Source organism: Salvelinus fontinalis, chromosome 9 (assembly GCF_029448725.1).
Source record: "Salvelinus fontinalis isolate EN_2023a chromosome 9, ASM2944872v1, whole genome shotgun sequence".
NCBI lineage: Eukaryota > Metazoa > Chordata > Actinopteri > Salmoniformes > Salmonidae > Salvelinus > Salvelinus fontinalis.
In genome coordinates, this window is record NC_074673.1 from 43106033 (window position 1) to 43123830 (window position 17798).

A 17798-nucleotide genomic window follows, 5' to 3' on the forward strand; every position below is an offset into this window, starting at 1 on the left:
ACCGCCAGCATTCAAAAGTGACCAAAACATCAGCCAGGAAGCATAGGAACTGAGAAGTGGTCTGTGGTCACCGCCTGCAGAACCATTCCTTTTTTGGGGGTGTCTTGCTAATTGCCTATAATTTCCACCTTTTGTTCTATTCCATTTGCACAACAGCATGTGAAATTTATTGTCAATCAGTGTTGCTTCCTAAGTGGACAGTTTGATTTCACTGAAGTGTGATTGACTTGGAGTTACATTGTTATGTTTAAGTGTTCCCTTTATTTTTTTGAGCAGTGTATATATATATATATATATATATATATATATATATATATATATATATATATATATATATATATTTGTCTCGGCTGGCAGATAAAGCTGCAATCCAAAGGTGCAGCTCCGAAGCTGTAAAGTTTCAGTGAAGCCACAAAGTAACACCGCTCTCCCTGTCATTAATACACATTATGCCAGAAATAATAGACATATCTGAGATAGCATTACGGTTGAGCAATCATGAATATTCTTTGCTCAGATGTAGGATATTAATCTGGTCACCCTGTTGTTGAAGGAAATTTCCTGTGAAAAGCAAACTTATATATATACACTACATGACCAAGAGTATGTGGACACCTGGTCGTCGAATATCTCATTCCAAAATCATGGGCATTAATATGGAGTTGGTCCCCCCTTTGCTGCTATAACAGCCTCCACTCTTCTGGGAAGGCTTTCCACTAGATGTTGGAACATTGCTGCGGGGACTTGCTGCGGGCACTGATGTTGGGTGATTAGGCCTGGCTTGCAGTCGGCGTTCCAATTCATCCCAAATGTGTTTTATGGGGTTGAGGTCAGAGCTCTGCGCGGGCCAGTCAAGTTCTTCTACACCGATCTCAACAAAACATTTCTGTACGGGCCTCGCTTTGTGCACAGGGGCATTGTCATGCTGAAACAGGTAAGGGCCTTCCCCAAACCATTGCCCAGAATCGTCTAGAATGTCATTGTATGCTGTAGCGTTAAGATTCTCCTTCACTGGAATTAAGGGGCCTAGCCCAAACCATGAAAACAACCCCAGACCATTATTCCTCCTCCACCAAACTTTACAGTTGGCACTAAGAATTGGGGCCGGTAGCGCTCTCCTGGCATCTGCCAAACATAGATTAGTCTGTCGGACTGCCAGATGGTGAAGTGTGATTCATCACTCCAGAGAACGTGTTTCTACTGCAACAGAATCCAATGACGGCGAGCTTTACACCACTCCAGCAGACGCTTGGCATTGTGCATGGTGATCTGCATGGCTACCACAGCATTCTGCAGCAAAACGCCATCCCATCTGGTTTACACTTAGTGGGACTATCATTTGTTTTTCAACAGGACAATGACCCAACACACCTCCAGGCTGTGTAAGGGCTATTTGACCAAGAAGGAGAGTAATGGAGTGCTGCATCAGATGACCTGGTCTCCACAATCACCATTGAGATGATTTGGGATGAGTTGGACCACAGAGTGAAGAAAAAGCAGCCAACAAGTGCTCAGCATATGTGGGAACTCCTTCAAGACTGTTGGAAAAGCAATCCAGGTGAAGCTGGTTGAGAGAATGCCAAGAGTGTGCAAAGCTGTCATGAAGGCAAAGGGTAGCTACTTTGAAGAATCTAAATCTAAAATCTATTTTAATGTGTTTAACAATTTTTTGGTTACTACATGACTCCATATGTGTTATTTCATAGTTTTGATGTCTGCACTATTTTTTGACAATGTAGAAAATAGTAAAAATAAACCCTTGAATGAGTAAGTGTGTCCAAACTTTTGACTGGTACTGTATATATACAGTATATTACATATTATATTATTTTCAGATCTCTGTGTAGCCTAGCTAGTCTCCAGTCCCACCAGTGTGCCACCCTCTCCCCTGACTCTACCCAGACGTCTATGCTACTTTAATGGAAGCATCAATAAATTATGACATTTCTCAGAAGCGATCACATCAAAGGGTTCACTCCCAGCCAGGGGACGCATGCAGGATGGCATTCTTTAGCACTACGGGAAGCTAAGCTAGCATCGCTGCCTCTCCTCAGCGCATAAACATTTAACTTCCAGCTGGTGGGAGTAGACAATTAACACAATGCAATCTGCAAACACTACCAAGGCCACGATGAAGCCTGGCACTGTGCAGGGAGAACATGTAGAGAAGTCGACGATGCGTGTGATAGGAGACAAGCACGTTATACAGTCTTCGGGGAAGGAGTGTAACGTGTGCTGCTAGCATTAGCATCTGTCGGATGCTGGCTAGGCTACTCCATGGGGAGGCCATGTTTTGAGTCGTTTCTGTCAACAACAAAAAAGGTTGTCTGGTTTTTAAGTCCACTAGACAGATGCAACGCTAGACTGCATCCTCTCACCACAGCTGGTGTCATTAAAGTGTCATTGGCTGAGGTGGGACAGATGCAACGGTGACATGTACCAGATTAGTCTGCCCAGCAGTAACCTGATGGTAGCAACAGAAAGCCTCTGAATGAATAATTAAATCTAAGTGGCCACTCTTCATAATAATGTAGGACATTGGGGGAAATTATTAATGCTTTGAGGTGTCTTAGTGGACTACCTCATTGAATCGTAATTACAGATCAAATAGGGTGACACATAATGGTTTAGTGACTTTTTCCCTACAACAGAAATACAATGAGCCATTTGTCAGACTTAAAAAACAAAACTGAACCCAAGCAAAAGGCTCCGGCCCGCAGATGGTACAGTGCTGTGCTAGTCAGTAATGTGCCAGACCTCAGCATGGCGAGTGTGACTGGCCAAGACAAGGGGACCACACTGATATCTCAATCCCAGGCACAATGGAAGGGCAGAATGAAGGTGAGGTAGGGGACAGTTTGGGCCGAGGGGCCTTGGGACTGAGCCCGGGGATCCACAGCAAGCCATCAGCCTGTGATCTGGTGGTAACCTCTCCTCTTCAGAACACAGCCTGCTTCCCCATGGGGGGTGGGAAGTGTCAAATGGGGAGAGGGACTGGTTGGGAGGATGGGGTAGGGTGGGGCTTTAGGGAGCTAGATGGACCCCTCTCTCAGACTTACTGATGAGCACGGCTGTGTTTGGAGACGCCCGCATCAAAAGCACAGAGATAGGACCCCTGCGTCGGTGCTGCTCACTCAGGGCATAAGATTAGCCCCAGACAGTACTCTACCAGTAACCCTCCCAAAAACCCTCCACATGAAAGAGGAGTGGATGAAAGGGCCAGATTCCCCCGCTCTCTGCCAAATCAATACCCTAGTCCCCATCCCCATGCACTGCACTGCAAGGCATGAGCCATCAGAAGCCATCAGTCGATTAGGTATTGGCAGGCGCCTGCATGGGGCGACCACCTGCTTTTAATGACCACTCTAACATGGGCAAAACAGACATTAAATAGCCTGGAAAGGAACATCCATGTCATACCTTATCTCACATCGGCATTGCTTTCAATACTATCATTGAACTAACGGACACAGATTAATTAAGGGAAAAAAACACTCCTTTTCAGGCATCAAGAAATGCATTGACAGAGTGAGAAGTTCAAAGCATCGGGCTCAGAGAGGGTTCCTGGGAAGCAGAGCTTTGTGGTAGCCTAGCCAGCACACTAATCTTATCTGCATAATGTATACAGCTTTAATGGTTTCACACCAGGTGATTGACTCTAATCTGTAAATGAGTAATGCTACTTTTTTTATCAGTCTGAACTCTAAGTTTGTGCACAACGGTGAATGCTCCCCTTCAATTGTATAACAAATATTATTATTATGAGGCTAATCAAATCACATTTTATTTGTTACATCCTTCGTAAACAGCAAGTGTATACTTACTTACGTGCCCTTCCCAAAAATGCAGAGAGAAAAATAGAAAAATAATAGAAAGAAAATAACACAAGGAATGGTTACACAATGAATAATGATAATTTGGCTATATACACAGGGTACCAGTACTGAGTCGATCTGCGATCTACAGGGGTACGTGAGGTAGATACGTACATATACTGTAGGTAGGGGTAAAGTGACTAGGCAACAGGACAGATAATAAGCAGTAGCAGCAGCATATGTGATGAGTCAAAAGAGTTGGTGCAAAAAGGGTCAATGCAGATAGTCCGGGTAGCTATTTGGTTAACTATTTAGAAACGCATGGGGGTAATGCCAATCTAATCAATGGTTCATAGGTTTACCATTTGGAACAGGTTCCTTTAAAGCTCCAAACCTGGCCTAACTATCACACAATCCTTTCCAACTGCTCCCATATCTTCCAGTATTTTCAGAATGAACTCCTACGCCGTACACATGTACACCGTATACTGTGACTCCTTAAGTGTACACTGTACAAGGATGTAAACAGCCTCTCAAGGACAAGATTCATTCACTGGGTAACATCTATAGATTATATAGATAATATATTTATTTATTTTTTATCATTCCATAAGGGTTGTGCGGGCCCTAATTTACAATGATGAAGATGCCTGACTTTACCCAGAACAGAGTCCAACAATAATAGCAAGTTAAAGATCACAGCTAGGGATGCACGATATATCGGTGAGCATATCGGAATCAGCCGATATTAGCTAAAAATGCTGGCATCGGCACGATGTCTGGTTTAATGGCGATGTGCAAAATTGTCAAAGCTGACGTGCATACCTATATAAAGTAAGTAGATGACGTAATGGCGCCACTAAAAATACAGTGCTACACAGAACAAAAGCAGAAAAATACCAAGCGCACACTTCCAACAACTAAACAAGTTCAAGTCGAGCAGTCATTTGAAAGAGTAAGAAAATTTCAGTGAGGCAACTCAAAAGTAAAATCCATTAATGCCAAGATAATGGCATTCATTGCCCTTGACAATCAACTGTCCTCTGTCGTGGATAATGTTGGTTTTCACCAACTGGTCGAGCCCCGGTACACACTATTTTTCAGATGTTGCCCTACCGGAGTTACACAATATTGTTGAAACGTACATCTATGAGCTACTTGCTATGGCCGTCACTATTAGCTTCATGACTGACATTTTGACCAGCGATGTCAGCCCCATGAGCATGCTGAGTCTGACAGCACAGTGGGTCGACAAGGACTTCGTACTGAGGAAAGCCGTATTGCATGCTCAAGAATGTGCCGGTTCTCATACCGCTGCTACCATTTCAATGGCATTTGAGAACATGTTTGAAACTTGGCTTGGAAACATGAACACACTCCTAGTGCCATTCGAACAACTGACTTGAGAAATAAGTTAATCAACTGCAACTGCAGCAGACGTGATACCCTCTGTCATGGCATTGAAACGCCTGCTCAACAAAACTGCCAATACAGACCGTGGGGTTAAAACTTACATAAGTACTTGAGGCTGTGAACAAGCAATTTGGTGGCATTCTCTCTGAGCCTCTTTACCTCTTTACCTAGCTTAATGCTAGGTACAAGGACAACTACTTCGATGCAGACAAGAAAGAGGGTTTACGTGAAATGTTACATACACAGCTGTAAAAGATGAAAACGGACACAGTGACTGTGCTCACCGAGAAAGAGAGGCCACGGTTGAAACGACTGAACAAGTGAACAACCAAACAGCACAACAAGTAAGTGAAAGAAATAGGTTTTGATTATGTTTTACTGGTAATGGGGACATACGTAAACGCCAACAAAATAACCTTTTGGTCAGTGGTGTGTGTGTAACCTTTAACTAGGCAAGTCAGTTAAAAACAAATTCTTATTTACAATGACGGCCTCCCCCGGCCAAACACGGACGACGCTGGGCCAATTGTGCGCCGCCCTATGGGACTCCCAATCACAGCCGGATGTGATACAACCTGGATTCGAACCAGGGATTGTAGTGACGCTTCTTGCACTGAGATGCAGTGCCTTAGACCGCTGCGTCCATGTGTGTGTGTTAACTATTTAACTGTACTAGAATGCTTAAAAGCAAGGCAAGGAAAATATCGGATATCGGTATCGACCAAAAATGTCAAATCGGTGCATCACTAATCACCACGATGTTTTGATCTAAATAATGAGGATAGTGTTAACTTTATCAAGTGGACTACTGGAACAAAATAGCACTGGCCACGTATCTAAAACATCTCCTCTCTAACATTTCACAAATATGCAATCTCTTCAGCTCTCAAAATTTAACCATGCATAAAATATGTTTTGCACAGAATGACCAAGTGGGACCAGTCAGTCCAAACATCTGAAAATCCCCAAACAAAGAGAACAAATAAGGAAATATACCACAGATAGCCGATAAATACATTCCTGCCTCACTCAACATTGCGTAACACCGCCAGTTAGAAAATGACATGAATTTTCCCCAAACACTCTTTGTTTAAAACATTGGAGGTGAGGCTGAGGTATCTGCGTGGGAGGGTTGGATCCGAGAGCGTCTCTTTTGGGAGATAACAGTAATGATAAACTCAACAGCAACTCCAAACCCTCCATTACCCCCCTTTGGCTAGCCTAAAGCTTCTAACTAAATAATCCAATACCAGCGCCGGCTCCGGCCGGCTCAGGCAATCTGCATTCGGAGGATGGTCTATCCCTCTACTGTGTGTCCGCTCTACTGGAACAAACACTAAACTGAGCCAAGGGCACCTCCAGGACTGCTGGGGCAGCACTGTCTCTAAAACTCTCTGATCGACTCTGCACTGCCGTCAGTCCGCCAGCCACTGACTGTCTGACATTCAGAGTCTTTGAGCTGGTGTCAGCCAGCCACCAGTCCTTTATCTATGTAAATGTATGGTGTATGGTGGCCCAGAGGTGACAGAAATAACCCCCAACCACCATCAGCACTTTTGGAACAAAGGATCAGGTTGGCTTGACAGGGCTAAAAACACCTTGATTTGTGGGCCAAGTTACTGTCACTAGTCCTTCCACATAGAAACAGTCAGGTGCGAATGCTGTGTTTCTGCGGAATAGCTTTAGTAGCTGTCTGTAGCCCCAGAGGTTAGCCTATTAGATGCCTCCTGTTTGGTTGGTAGACACACACACACACAGAGAGAGAGACACATAGACACACACAGGGAGCGCTGCTCTATAATAAATGAGTCTCTTCCATCCCACAAGAACTAATGCCTCTCTGACACAGCTCTGGCTGGCCGGTGACACAAAAGCATCACACGGCATGCAGGGCTCTGGGTTCACGCGCATGCAGCTGTGTGGATAGGACACCGCTCACTGACCGCTTACTGTCGTGACCATGGCAGGCTGCTTGTCCAGCATCAGTTACTGTAGTAAGACTGTGTCCGATAGGAATTCAGTGCTGTTTGTGGGTGTGCTTCGTATGTACCACAGAGGGATCTACTCTGAAACCTATTTTAATTATGAAGATGTCTTGTTTGCAACCAAAACATAGGATGAACGAAGTTCCTTCTACAGGGTGCCACCTGCCCCAATTAGGTGCGACTGATATAGCCAGGGGCATTCCTTCCTCCAGCTTTATCGTACCAGTCCCTGAGGCATCTCTCTCTATCTGAACTGCACTTTGCTGTACTGCTGACATATACCTTCAAAGACGATCTGCTGCAGGGGGTGTCGTTCTAAAATGCAATCCCCACCTCCCTCCTCTCTCTCTCTCTCACATACACACGTGTATGCAAGCTAGCACACACACACACAAACATTCCCTATCTTCCTCCCCTCCTTTACCACCTCCAGAATCCTCTCTTCTCCTCACCATCGCCCGCCTCCTAGAGATTCCAGCCATCCCCATGGGCAGGCAGGCAGAGAAACAGGCAGCCACAGCCATGTTTACATTCAGATTGGTTTCTAATGAGCGTAGGAATGACCCCATGCAGCCATGTTAGCCGAGCCAGAGCCACACATCTGGATTACAGTCTATCAACCCCAATCAGACAGACAGCTCTATATCCAGTGAATACACTACAGAGGCCAGAAGGTTTGGCTGCCGCTCCGCACCGCGCCTCCACCCAGCATCACTTACTTATCAGAGACATCCTAAATGAATGATGTCAGCAGGCAGAAGCAGCCATAAATAACGCAGCGCTTTCCTTTCTGCTGGGTGGGTAATTGAATGTGCTTAAACTCTGCTCAAAGGTAATCCAGAGAAATAAGGGCTGTATTGACAGAGGCACACTGAAGAATGTACGGGGGAGTCTGAGTCATGTTTCCATTTTGTGACACCAATGGCGAACTGGAGGAGAGAGGGTGGCATAGTAGAGGATGGAACATTACAAAGAGGAGAAGGGACTCTAGCTGCAGACATTGATGCACGATGCGTAAATGTGCTGGCAGGGTCATGGTTAGAAGGGATACAGCTTTTGTCAAATGAACCCTTTTCCTAACCTTAACCTAATTCTCCTAACCTGCTACGTTAATTCTCCTAACGTGATGAATACGTTATCCTAACCTGCTACGAAAAGTCAAATCTGATGTTAATTTGACAAAAGCTGGATCCCTTTTAGCCATGACCTGCTGGGCAGGGCTACAGAGCAGTAGATTTAAATGAGAGGATAGACATGAGGTATGTGTAGTAGAAGGATTTGGAAATTAGGTATTCCTATAACATCAATGTTCATCACTTTTGTATTGGATGATGTGCTATAAGATGCCAAATGTTCCTTTTGAAGGCATAACTCCACATTTTGTAAACATTGATCTGGATGCATAGAGCTTTATCTGTGTGTACGGGTTGATATTCTTCTGCAGAGAACTTTACCATGTGTGAATCCATTTGAATTCAATCATTTTTTGACAGCATTCCTTTTGATTTAAGGAATTTTTTCCATATATGTTTGCACATGGAAGAAGTGGTCAGAAAGGGACTTTTTGGACCCGAATGCCAAAACATTCAGAAGATAAAGGTGTTCAATTGTAACGGTCCTGACCTGTTTTATGTTGTTTTTGTATGTGTTTTTGGTCAGGGCGTGTGTTTTGGGTGGGCAGTCTATGTTTTGTATTTCTAGGTTGGTTTTTGTGTTCGGCCTGGTATGATTCTCAATTAGAGACAGGTGTGTATCGTTTGTCTCTAATTGAGAGTCATACTAAGGCAGCCAGGGTTTCACTGGGGTTTTGTGGGTGTTTGTTCCTGTGTCCTCACAGGACGGTTGAAGGTTAGTCACATTTGTTGTTTTGTAGTTTTGTAGTGTCTTGTTTGCTGTTGTCATTAAAAGATGGCTTATTTCCCTCAATCCGCATCTTGGTCCTATCCATGCTCCTTCTCGTCTAAGGGGGAGAACAACATTGACTGCCTGTACAGAAACACCCACCACAGCAGGACCAAGCGGATTGAGGAGAGAGAAAAGGAACTAAAGCAATGGAGAGAAGAGGAATGGAGTTGGGAACAAATATTCAACGGAGAAGGACCCTGGGCTAAGGTTGGTGTGAATCGCCGCTCGCGGGAGGAGAAGAAGGCAGCCACAGCCCAGGAGCGGTGGATTGAGGAGGCAGCACGTATGAGAGGCTGGAAGCCCGAGAGGCTCACCCAAAAATGTCTTGGGGGGGGGGGGGCTAAAGGGGAGTGTGGCGAAGCCGGGTTGGATACCTGAGCCAACTCCCCGGGCTTGCCGTGGAGTAAGAGGGCGTCGTACTGGTCAGACACCGTGTTATGCGGTAAAGCGCACGGTGTCCCCAGTACGCGTGCTTAGCCCAGTGCGGGCTATTCCACCTTGCCGCACTGGGAGGGCTAGGTTGGGCATCGAGCCGAGTGCCATGAAGCCGGCCCAACGTATCTGGTCTCCAGTACATCTCCTCGGGCCGGCGTACATGGCACCAGCCTTACAGGTGGTGTCCCCGGTTCGCCTGCAGAGCCCAGTGCGGGCTATTCCACCTCGCCGCACTGGCAGGGCTACGGGGACCATTCAACCTGGTAAGGTTGGGGAGGCTCGGTGCTCAAGAGCACGTGTCCTCCTTCACGGTCCGGTATATCCGGCGCCACCTTCCCACCCCAGCTCAGTACCACCAGTGCCTACACCACGCACCAGGCTTCCAGTGCATCTCCAGAGCCCTGTTCCTCTTCCACGCACTCTCCCTATGGTGCGTGTCTCCAGCCCGGTACCTCCAGTTCCGGTACCACGCACCAGGCCTAGAGTGCGCCACGAGAGTCCAGTGTGCCCAGTTCCTGTTCCCCGCACTCGCCCTGAGGTGCGTGCCCTCAGCCCGGTACCTCCAGTTCCGGTACCACGCACCAGGCCTATAGTGCGTCTCAGCCGGCCAGAGTCTGCCGTCTGCCTAGCGCCAGAGCCGTCCTGCCATGACCAGCCGGAGCCGTCCTGCCATGACCAGCCGGAGCCGTCCTGCCATGACCAGCCGGAGCCGTCCTGCCATGACCAGCCGGAGCCGTCCTGCCATGACCTGCCGGAGCCGTCCTGCCATGACCTGCCGGAGCCGTCCTGCCATGACCTGCCGGAGCCGTCCTGCCATGACCTGCCGGAGCCGTCCAGCCAGGACCTGCCGGAGCCGTCCAGCCAGGACCTGCCGGAGCCGTCCAGCCAGGACCTGCCGGAGCCGTCCAGCCAGGACCTGCCGGAGCCGTCCAGCCAGGACCTGCCGGAGCCGTCCAGCCAGGACCTGCCGGAGCCGTCCAGCCAGGACCTGCCGGAGCCGTCCAGCCAGGACCTGCCGGAGCCGTCCAGCCAGGACCTGCCGGAGCCGTCCAGCCAGGACCTGCCGGAGTCCCTCAGCCCGGACCGGTCGGAGTCCCTCAGCCCGGACCGGTCGGAGTCCCTCAGCCCGGACCGGTCGGAGTCCCTCAGCCCGGACCGGTCGGAGTCCCTCAGCCCGGACCGGTCGGAGTCCCTCAGCCCGGACCGGTCGGAGTCCCTCAGCCCGGACCGGCCGGAGTCCCTCAGCCCGGACCGGCCGGAGTCCCTCAGCCCGGACCTGCCGGAGTCCCTCAGCCCGGACCTGCCGGAGTCCCTCAGCCCGGACCTGCCGGAGTCCCTCAGCCCGGACCTGCCGGAGTCCCTCAGCCCGGACCTGCCGGAGTCCCTCAGCCCGGACCTGCCGGAGTCCCTCAGCCCGGACCTGCCGGAGTCCCTCCGCCCGGACCTGCCGGAGTCCCTCCGCCCGGACCTGCCGGAGTCCCTCCGCCCGGACCTGCCGGAGTCCCTCCGCCCGGACCTGCCGGAGTCCCTCCGCCCGGACCTGCCGGAGTCCCTCCGCCCGGACCTGCCGGAGTCCCTCCGCCCGGACCTGCCGGAGTCCCTCCGCCCGGACCTGCCGGAGTCCCTCCGCCCGGACCTGCCGGAGTCCCTCCGCCCGGACCTGCCGGAGTCCCTCCGCCCGGACCTGCCGGAGTCCCTCCGCCCGGACCTGCCGGAGTCCCTCAGCCAGGACCTGCCGGAGTCCCTCAGCCAGGACCTGCCGGAGTCCCTCAGCCAGGACCTGCCGGAGTCCCTCAGCCAGGACCTGCCGGAGTCCCTCAGCCAGGACCTGCCGGAGTCCCTCAGCCAGGACCTGCCGGAGTCCCTCAGCCAGGACCTGCCGGAGTCCCTCAGCCAGGACCTGCCCCTTATCCCGGTGCTGCCCCTTATCCCGGTGCTGCCCCTTATCCCGGTGCTGCCCCTTATCCCGGTGCTGCCCCTTATCCCGGTGCTGCCCCTTATCCCGGTGCTGCCCCTTCATTTAGGTGGTGTTAGTGGGAGGGTGGTCATTGGGAGGGGGATAAAGAAGCGGGGATTGATTATGGTGGGGTGGGGACCTCGCCCTCAGCCTGAGCCACCACCGTGGTCAACTGCCCACCCAGACCCTCCCCTGGACTTTGTGCTGGTGCGCCCGGCGTTCGCACCTTGAGGGGGGGGTTCTGTAACGGTCCTGACCTGTTTTTGTATGTGTTTTTGGTCAGGGCGTGTGTTTTGGGTGGGCAGTCTATGTTTTGTATTTCTAGGTTGGTTTTTGTGTTCGGCCTGGTATGATTCTCAATTAGAGACAGGTGTGTATCGTTTGTCTCTAATTGAGAGTCATACTAAGGCAGCCAGGGTTTCACTGGGGTTTTGTGGGTGTTTGTTCCTGTGTCCTCACAGGACGGTTGAAGGTTAGTCACATTTGTAGTTTTGTAGTGTCTTGTTTGCTGTTGTCATTAAAAGATGGCTTATTTCCCTCAATCCGCATCTTGGTCCTATCCATGCTCCTTCTCGTCTAAGGGGGAGAACAACATTGACTGCCTTTACATTATGCATTCCCCACCATCCATGTTTTTGCCACTGGAAAATATAAACGACTGAGTTCGATGTCATTTAAAAGCTTTAAAAAAAAGTGTTGTCAAGCGATTTGATTATTTCTTGAAAAAAATGTTTTTTATAAAAATAAACATTTCATGTAAATTATGTAAAAACGCGTACACTCTGATTTTTTGTTGTTGTAGCTTAGACCCTGTTTCACATCATCTGAGGTTTTGGTGTTGTGTCCGCCATCAGCTGAGACACAACATGCTCTTGAATACAGGTTGGGTGTCATTTCAATCATAGAAACATATTTCACCTATCCCTTCAGACTACTGTAATTTAGCTGGTACACCATTAAAATGTAAATTTGACTGAAATTGTACTGTAACTTCTAATTACGATGACAAATATGACAGCAGGTCCATCCACCGTCGAATGTCAATATAAATGGTCATGTATATTCTATTATCTATTGGGGGATTGACAGTATAATTTAAAACAACAGATATTCCCATTCAAGTCAACATCCTCTGACGTGTGGATCTACAATCATCTTTGTGGTACCACTTGGAAGTTGACATTTCAAATGTATTCTCATTTTAGTCCATTTATCAGCCAAAACATGACACCCACCCTGTACTGAAGAGCATGTTTTGTCTCAACCGAGGGCAGACACAACACAAAAAACCTTAGATGATGTAAAACAGGGTCTAAATTACAACATATATGACAACAATAGGAGTTTGTGCGTTTTTAGATAATTAGCGTTAAAGGTTAAAAGATGATCATTTTTATTTTTAAAAACTATTTTTTTTAGCTTGACAACCCTGTTTGTGGCTTTTAAATTATATCAATCTCAACAGTTTATATTTTCCACTGATGAAGACATGGATGTCTCATGCTATGGTGGGATCAGCAAAATGAGTCAAATTTGTGTACCTTTACATCTTAAGTGTTTTGGCATTCAGGTCCAAAAAGTCACTTTCTTAGCACTTCTACAATGGCCAAATGTGTATGGAAGGTTTCGTTCCAAACAAAAGAGGTGTTGTCAAAAAGTGATTGAATTCAAATGGATTCACCCTAATTTAAATGATGTATTATTTAGTTTTAAAAGGTGCGAGGGCAGAGCAGTACAACTAGAGCGCGATACCAGCAGAACTCCTGTGACAAACGGCATTTCTCTGTCCAATACACCACCACTTTGCCAGTCAGATGATCAAGACTAGCATGTTAAAATGGGACAAACATGGAGATTGCTTCTAGTGATATTCTTACTAATGGCTCCTATCTCTGACAAACTAATACAGGTTCAGACTAGATAACCCATAATCAAATCAAATATAATCAAATATACTTCAGACACTGGGGGATCATTGAAGGACCAGTCTGACTAGGGTCAATTCACCGTCATCCACGCTCCATACATCTCCACGAGCCCGGGGTGTTGTTGCTTGCTAATTTCATTATGCCGTCTTTCCATCATTATTTGCATGTCTGTGTCTGCCCCGATCTGTGTCACCCCCCCCCCCCCCCCCCCCCTCTCTATTATGGGAATCATTGCCTTTGTTATGGGCAGGTGGCATCCTGGGCCACTGGCCTCACTCAAAGAGAAAATAACAACACAACGCTACTGTATGTCAAAAGAGATGGTTGTGCAAACAGGTTGTATTGTGGAGAAGATGCATAAATTGAATGGTTTCCTTTTATGTGAGAGCTTCTAAGAGCATCAACGCCCATTTACCATTAGTCAATCTAATATTATATAGTACAAAACAGTATTTTCCCTTGCCATGTTTGATGAGTTTGGACTTCATTCTTATGAAGAAAAAACTGCAATCAATCATTGTTGCCCTGTCTCCTTCAGCCCAACACAGCATATTAGGTGTCTTTATGGCAGCATCTTACCTTGAAAGTGGAACGCCCGAGACTCGCTGTGAAAGCCCTGGACTTGATTAACTCCATCAAAACCCTCTCCAAGCGTCAATTCGTCGAACACATTGATGCGTAGAGCAGGATCAACCCCGAAACCTAAAACTTATTGATAGAAAAACAAACACAATAGGCTACGCATGAAGGACAAAATTCACAGCATATTCCGTGACCCGTCCTGAAAGGTTATTGATGCTGGGTAGATGCGCATCTAAGTGTTCAGAAATATATCTGACATTTACAACTACGATTTTAATAATAGCTGAAAGTGGATAGGAGAAATACTAAATTACACGACAATGACAACCCAGTTAGATGATAGCCTACAATCATGTATGTTGTAAAGTGGGTGTCTCAAGTCGTTGACATTAATTAGCTACGAGACATTATGGTCAATGGCAAATGTGTGTCCTACCTGAGGTGACGCAGAGTAAACCGAGGACAAGAAATAGTTTTAATCCCATTGTGAATCAAAATTAGTCCATGTTTTGTCCACTTCCAAGAGGCAGTACTGTTCAATCCAACGATGTCACAACAGCTCAGTAGCCTTTTACAAATCCCACATTTGTGAAAACCGGATCACCAAGAGATTTTATTCCATTCAGTGCGAGCTACCTTATACAGGTATGTTATACTACTGGCATCGGTCAATCGGCGACACAGGTGGGTAGGCAATAGAGGTTGTAACAAAGCAATCTTCCCAGTCTCTGAAACGCTCCTCTGTTCAGCAGTCTGCACGAGTGCGACAGAGGAGAGGAGAGGAGAGAGAGGGTACCCGCTTTCAGGGTGTGAAGGAAAGCAGAACGAAGCGAACGGATCAATAAACCCCCTTGTGGTCTTGGCTGAAAATGCATTGATAATCCCAAACGCGCACTAAAATACTGTAGTTGTTATTCACTGAGTATACAAAACATTAAGAAGAACACCAAACAAACACTGTATAGCCTCAAAACATAGTTAAATCTATAATTGTTATATCATGGATGGTTAGTCCTTGTATCTAATGATCTGTCTCTGTCTATGACTTTGATTGTGGTTACATTTCTCCAGCCACATACCTCCGTTTTTTTACATAAACAAGTGGTGTGGTGTCGCATTGTTATTGTTTCAACTGCGGATAGACCCTTTAATGACTTGGATCTCGAGGATACTTGTTGTGTGGGTTGATTCCTCCATCAATCCACTCAAACCTTATTTTCCCAAGTTACTGTAGCTTCTCACATGTGACCCATCATCGTGTGGAGAAGTGGACTGCTTGGCTCTGACAGGAATCTGTTGTTAATTTTCATAGACCCCCACAGATGCTTTGTGTTCAACAAATGTGTTGATACCACTTAGCGCTTTCTCCTCCATTGGAGCAATCGCAATATGAAACACTTAGTATACAGAGAGCTGTGCCAGTAAATACAGTGCCTTGCATAAGTATTCAGACTCTTTGGATTTCTTCACATTTTATTGTGTTACAAAGTGGGATTAAATTGATTTAATTGTCATTTGTTTTTTTAACAATAGACACAACATACTCTAATGTGAAGTTTAGGAGTACATTTTGTCTTAACAAATGACATAAAAAGTTGCATGGACTCACTCTGTGTGAAATAATAGGGGTTGACATTATTTTTAAATGAATAACCCTTCCTCTGTCCCCCGTGTATACTACATCTGCAAGATCCCTCAGTCATCAAGTATTGAACTTCAAGCACAAATTCAAAAAGCCTCATAAAAAAGGTCAGTAATTGGTAGATGGGTAACAATAACAAATTAGACATTAAATATCTATTTAAACATGATCTAGTTAATAATTATGCCGTGCATTAAACCACCCAGACACCTCAAAGATACAGTCATGCTTCTGAACTGAGCTGCAGGAGAGGAAGGAAACTGGTCAGCAATGTTACAGAGGTCAATGGCTGTGATGAGATAGAACTGTGGATGGCTCACCAACAGTGTAGTGACTCCACTATAATGACCTAAGTGACAGTGAAAAGAAGAACACAAATATACAAAATTTTCCAAAACATGCATCTTGTATGCAACAAGGCACTAAAGTAGTACTGCAAAAAAACATTTTAAAAAAATAATAATAAATTGACCTAAATGTAAAAACTCTATGTTTGTGGTAAATCCAAGACATGGTGGTGACAGCATCATGGTATGGGTAGGCTTGACATCGACAAATACTGGGGAGATTTTCAGGATAAACATTTATTTACTTCCACTTTGACATTAGTGTATATTGTGAAGATTGTTTACAGACATGTTTTAATTAAATTCATTTTAATCCAACTTTCTAACACAATAACGTGAAAGAAATCCAAGGGGGCTGAATAATTTTGCAAGGCACTGTATGTTAATTCTCCGCAAATCTGGATAAACACTGTTTGAGTTGCAAAGAATCCGAATAAACCGACTGCCAGATGGACATTAATAAAATAATTGTAATTTTTTCAACAGACAGTTCTGATTCTTAATCAATCTCAACTGCAAGATGGTTTGGCCAAACGTCGGATCTCATTGAAACTCTCTTGGATTACTGTATGTCTAACTGGGCTGACTGGAAGAGGACAGTCACAGGATAGTGTTGCTATCCAAGAGCCAGAAGATTCTATTCTGGGGACATTCCCAAAACCAATCCCAGATCTTCCCACATGAAAGTATACTACTAAGGTTTAAATACTACAGCATTAATACATGTATATAATATATTCACTGTAATGTTTTTGTGTACGTCTGTAGTATTTTTTGGTATTTCCTTTAGTGCTTTTGCGGACTTTAATGTAGTATTTTTGCATTTTTGACTGTAGTATACTGTAAATAAAATCAAAGTGTATTGGTTGCTTACACAGATTTGCAGATGTAGCAAAATGCTTGTGTTTCATGAAAACAGCCCCAGACCAATTTTCCTCCACCAAACTTTACAGTTGGCACTATGCATTGGTAGCATTCTCCTGGCATCTACCAAACCTAGATTCGTCCGTTGGACTGCCAAATAGCGAAGCGTGATTCATCACTCCAAAGAACACATTTCCACTACAGGAGGTTGGTGGCACCTTAATTGGGGAGGACGGGATCTTAGTAATGGCTGCAATGGAAAAAATGGAATGGTATCCAACTCATCAAACGCATGGTTTTCATGTGTTTGATACCATTCCATTCACTCCATTCCAGCCATTATACAAGCTGTCCTCAGCTCATCGGCCTCCTGTGCTTTCCACTGCTCCAATGGCGGCGAGCTTTACACCACTCCAGCTGACGCTTGGCATTGTGCATGGGGATCTTAAGCTTGTGTGCTCGGCCATGGAAACCCATTTCTTGAAGCTCCTGATGAACAGTTCTTGTGCTGACGTTGCTTCCAGAGGCAGTTTGGAACTCGGTAGTGAGTGTTGCAAACGAGGACAGACTATTTTTACACGCTTCAGCACTCGGCGGTCCAGTTCTGTGAGCTTGTATGGCCCATTGTTGTTCCTAGACGTTTTCACTTCACAATAACAGCACTTACAGTTGAACGGGGCAGCTCCAGCAGGGCAGAAATTTGACAAACTAACTTGTTGGAAAGGTGGTATCCTATGACGGTGCCACGTTGAAAGTCACTGAGCTCTTCAGTAAGGCCATTCTACTGCCAATGTTTGTCTATGGAGATTGCATGGGTGCGCTCGATTTTATACACCTATCACCTTTATACACCTGGCTGAAACAGCCAAATCCACTAATTTTAAGGGGTGTCCACATACTTCTGCATATACAGTATATACACTAC

General features: G+C 46.2%; 1 protein-coding gene across 1 annotated transcript in view; it reads right to left on the minus strand.

Moving 5' to 3' along the window:
• nell2a (neural EGFL like 2a) overlaps positions 1-14837 on the minus strand; it is a 105533-nt gene extending 90696 nt beyond the window's left edge. The window contains exons 1-2 of the mRNA XM_055934507.1: positions 14457-14837; positions 14018-14146 (exon numbers count right to left, since the gene is read on the minus strand). Coding sequence (XP_055790482.1) covers positions 14018-14146; positions 14457-14505 — 178 coding nt within the window. The 5' untranslated portion in view covers positions 14506-14837. The remainder of the gene's footprint in view (positions 1-14017; positions 14147-14456) is intronic.
• Between the last annotated feature and the right edge of the window lie 2961 nt (positions 14838-17798).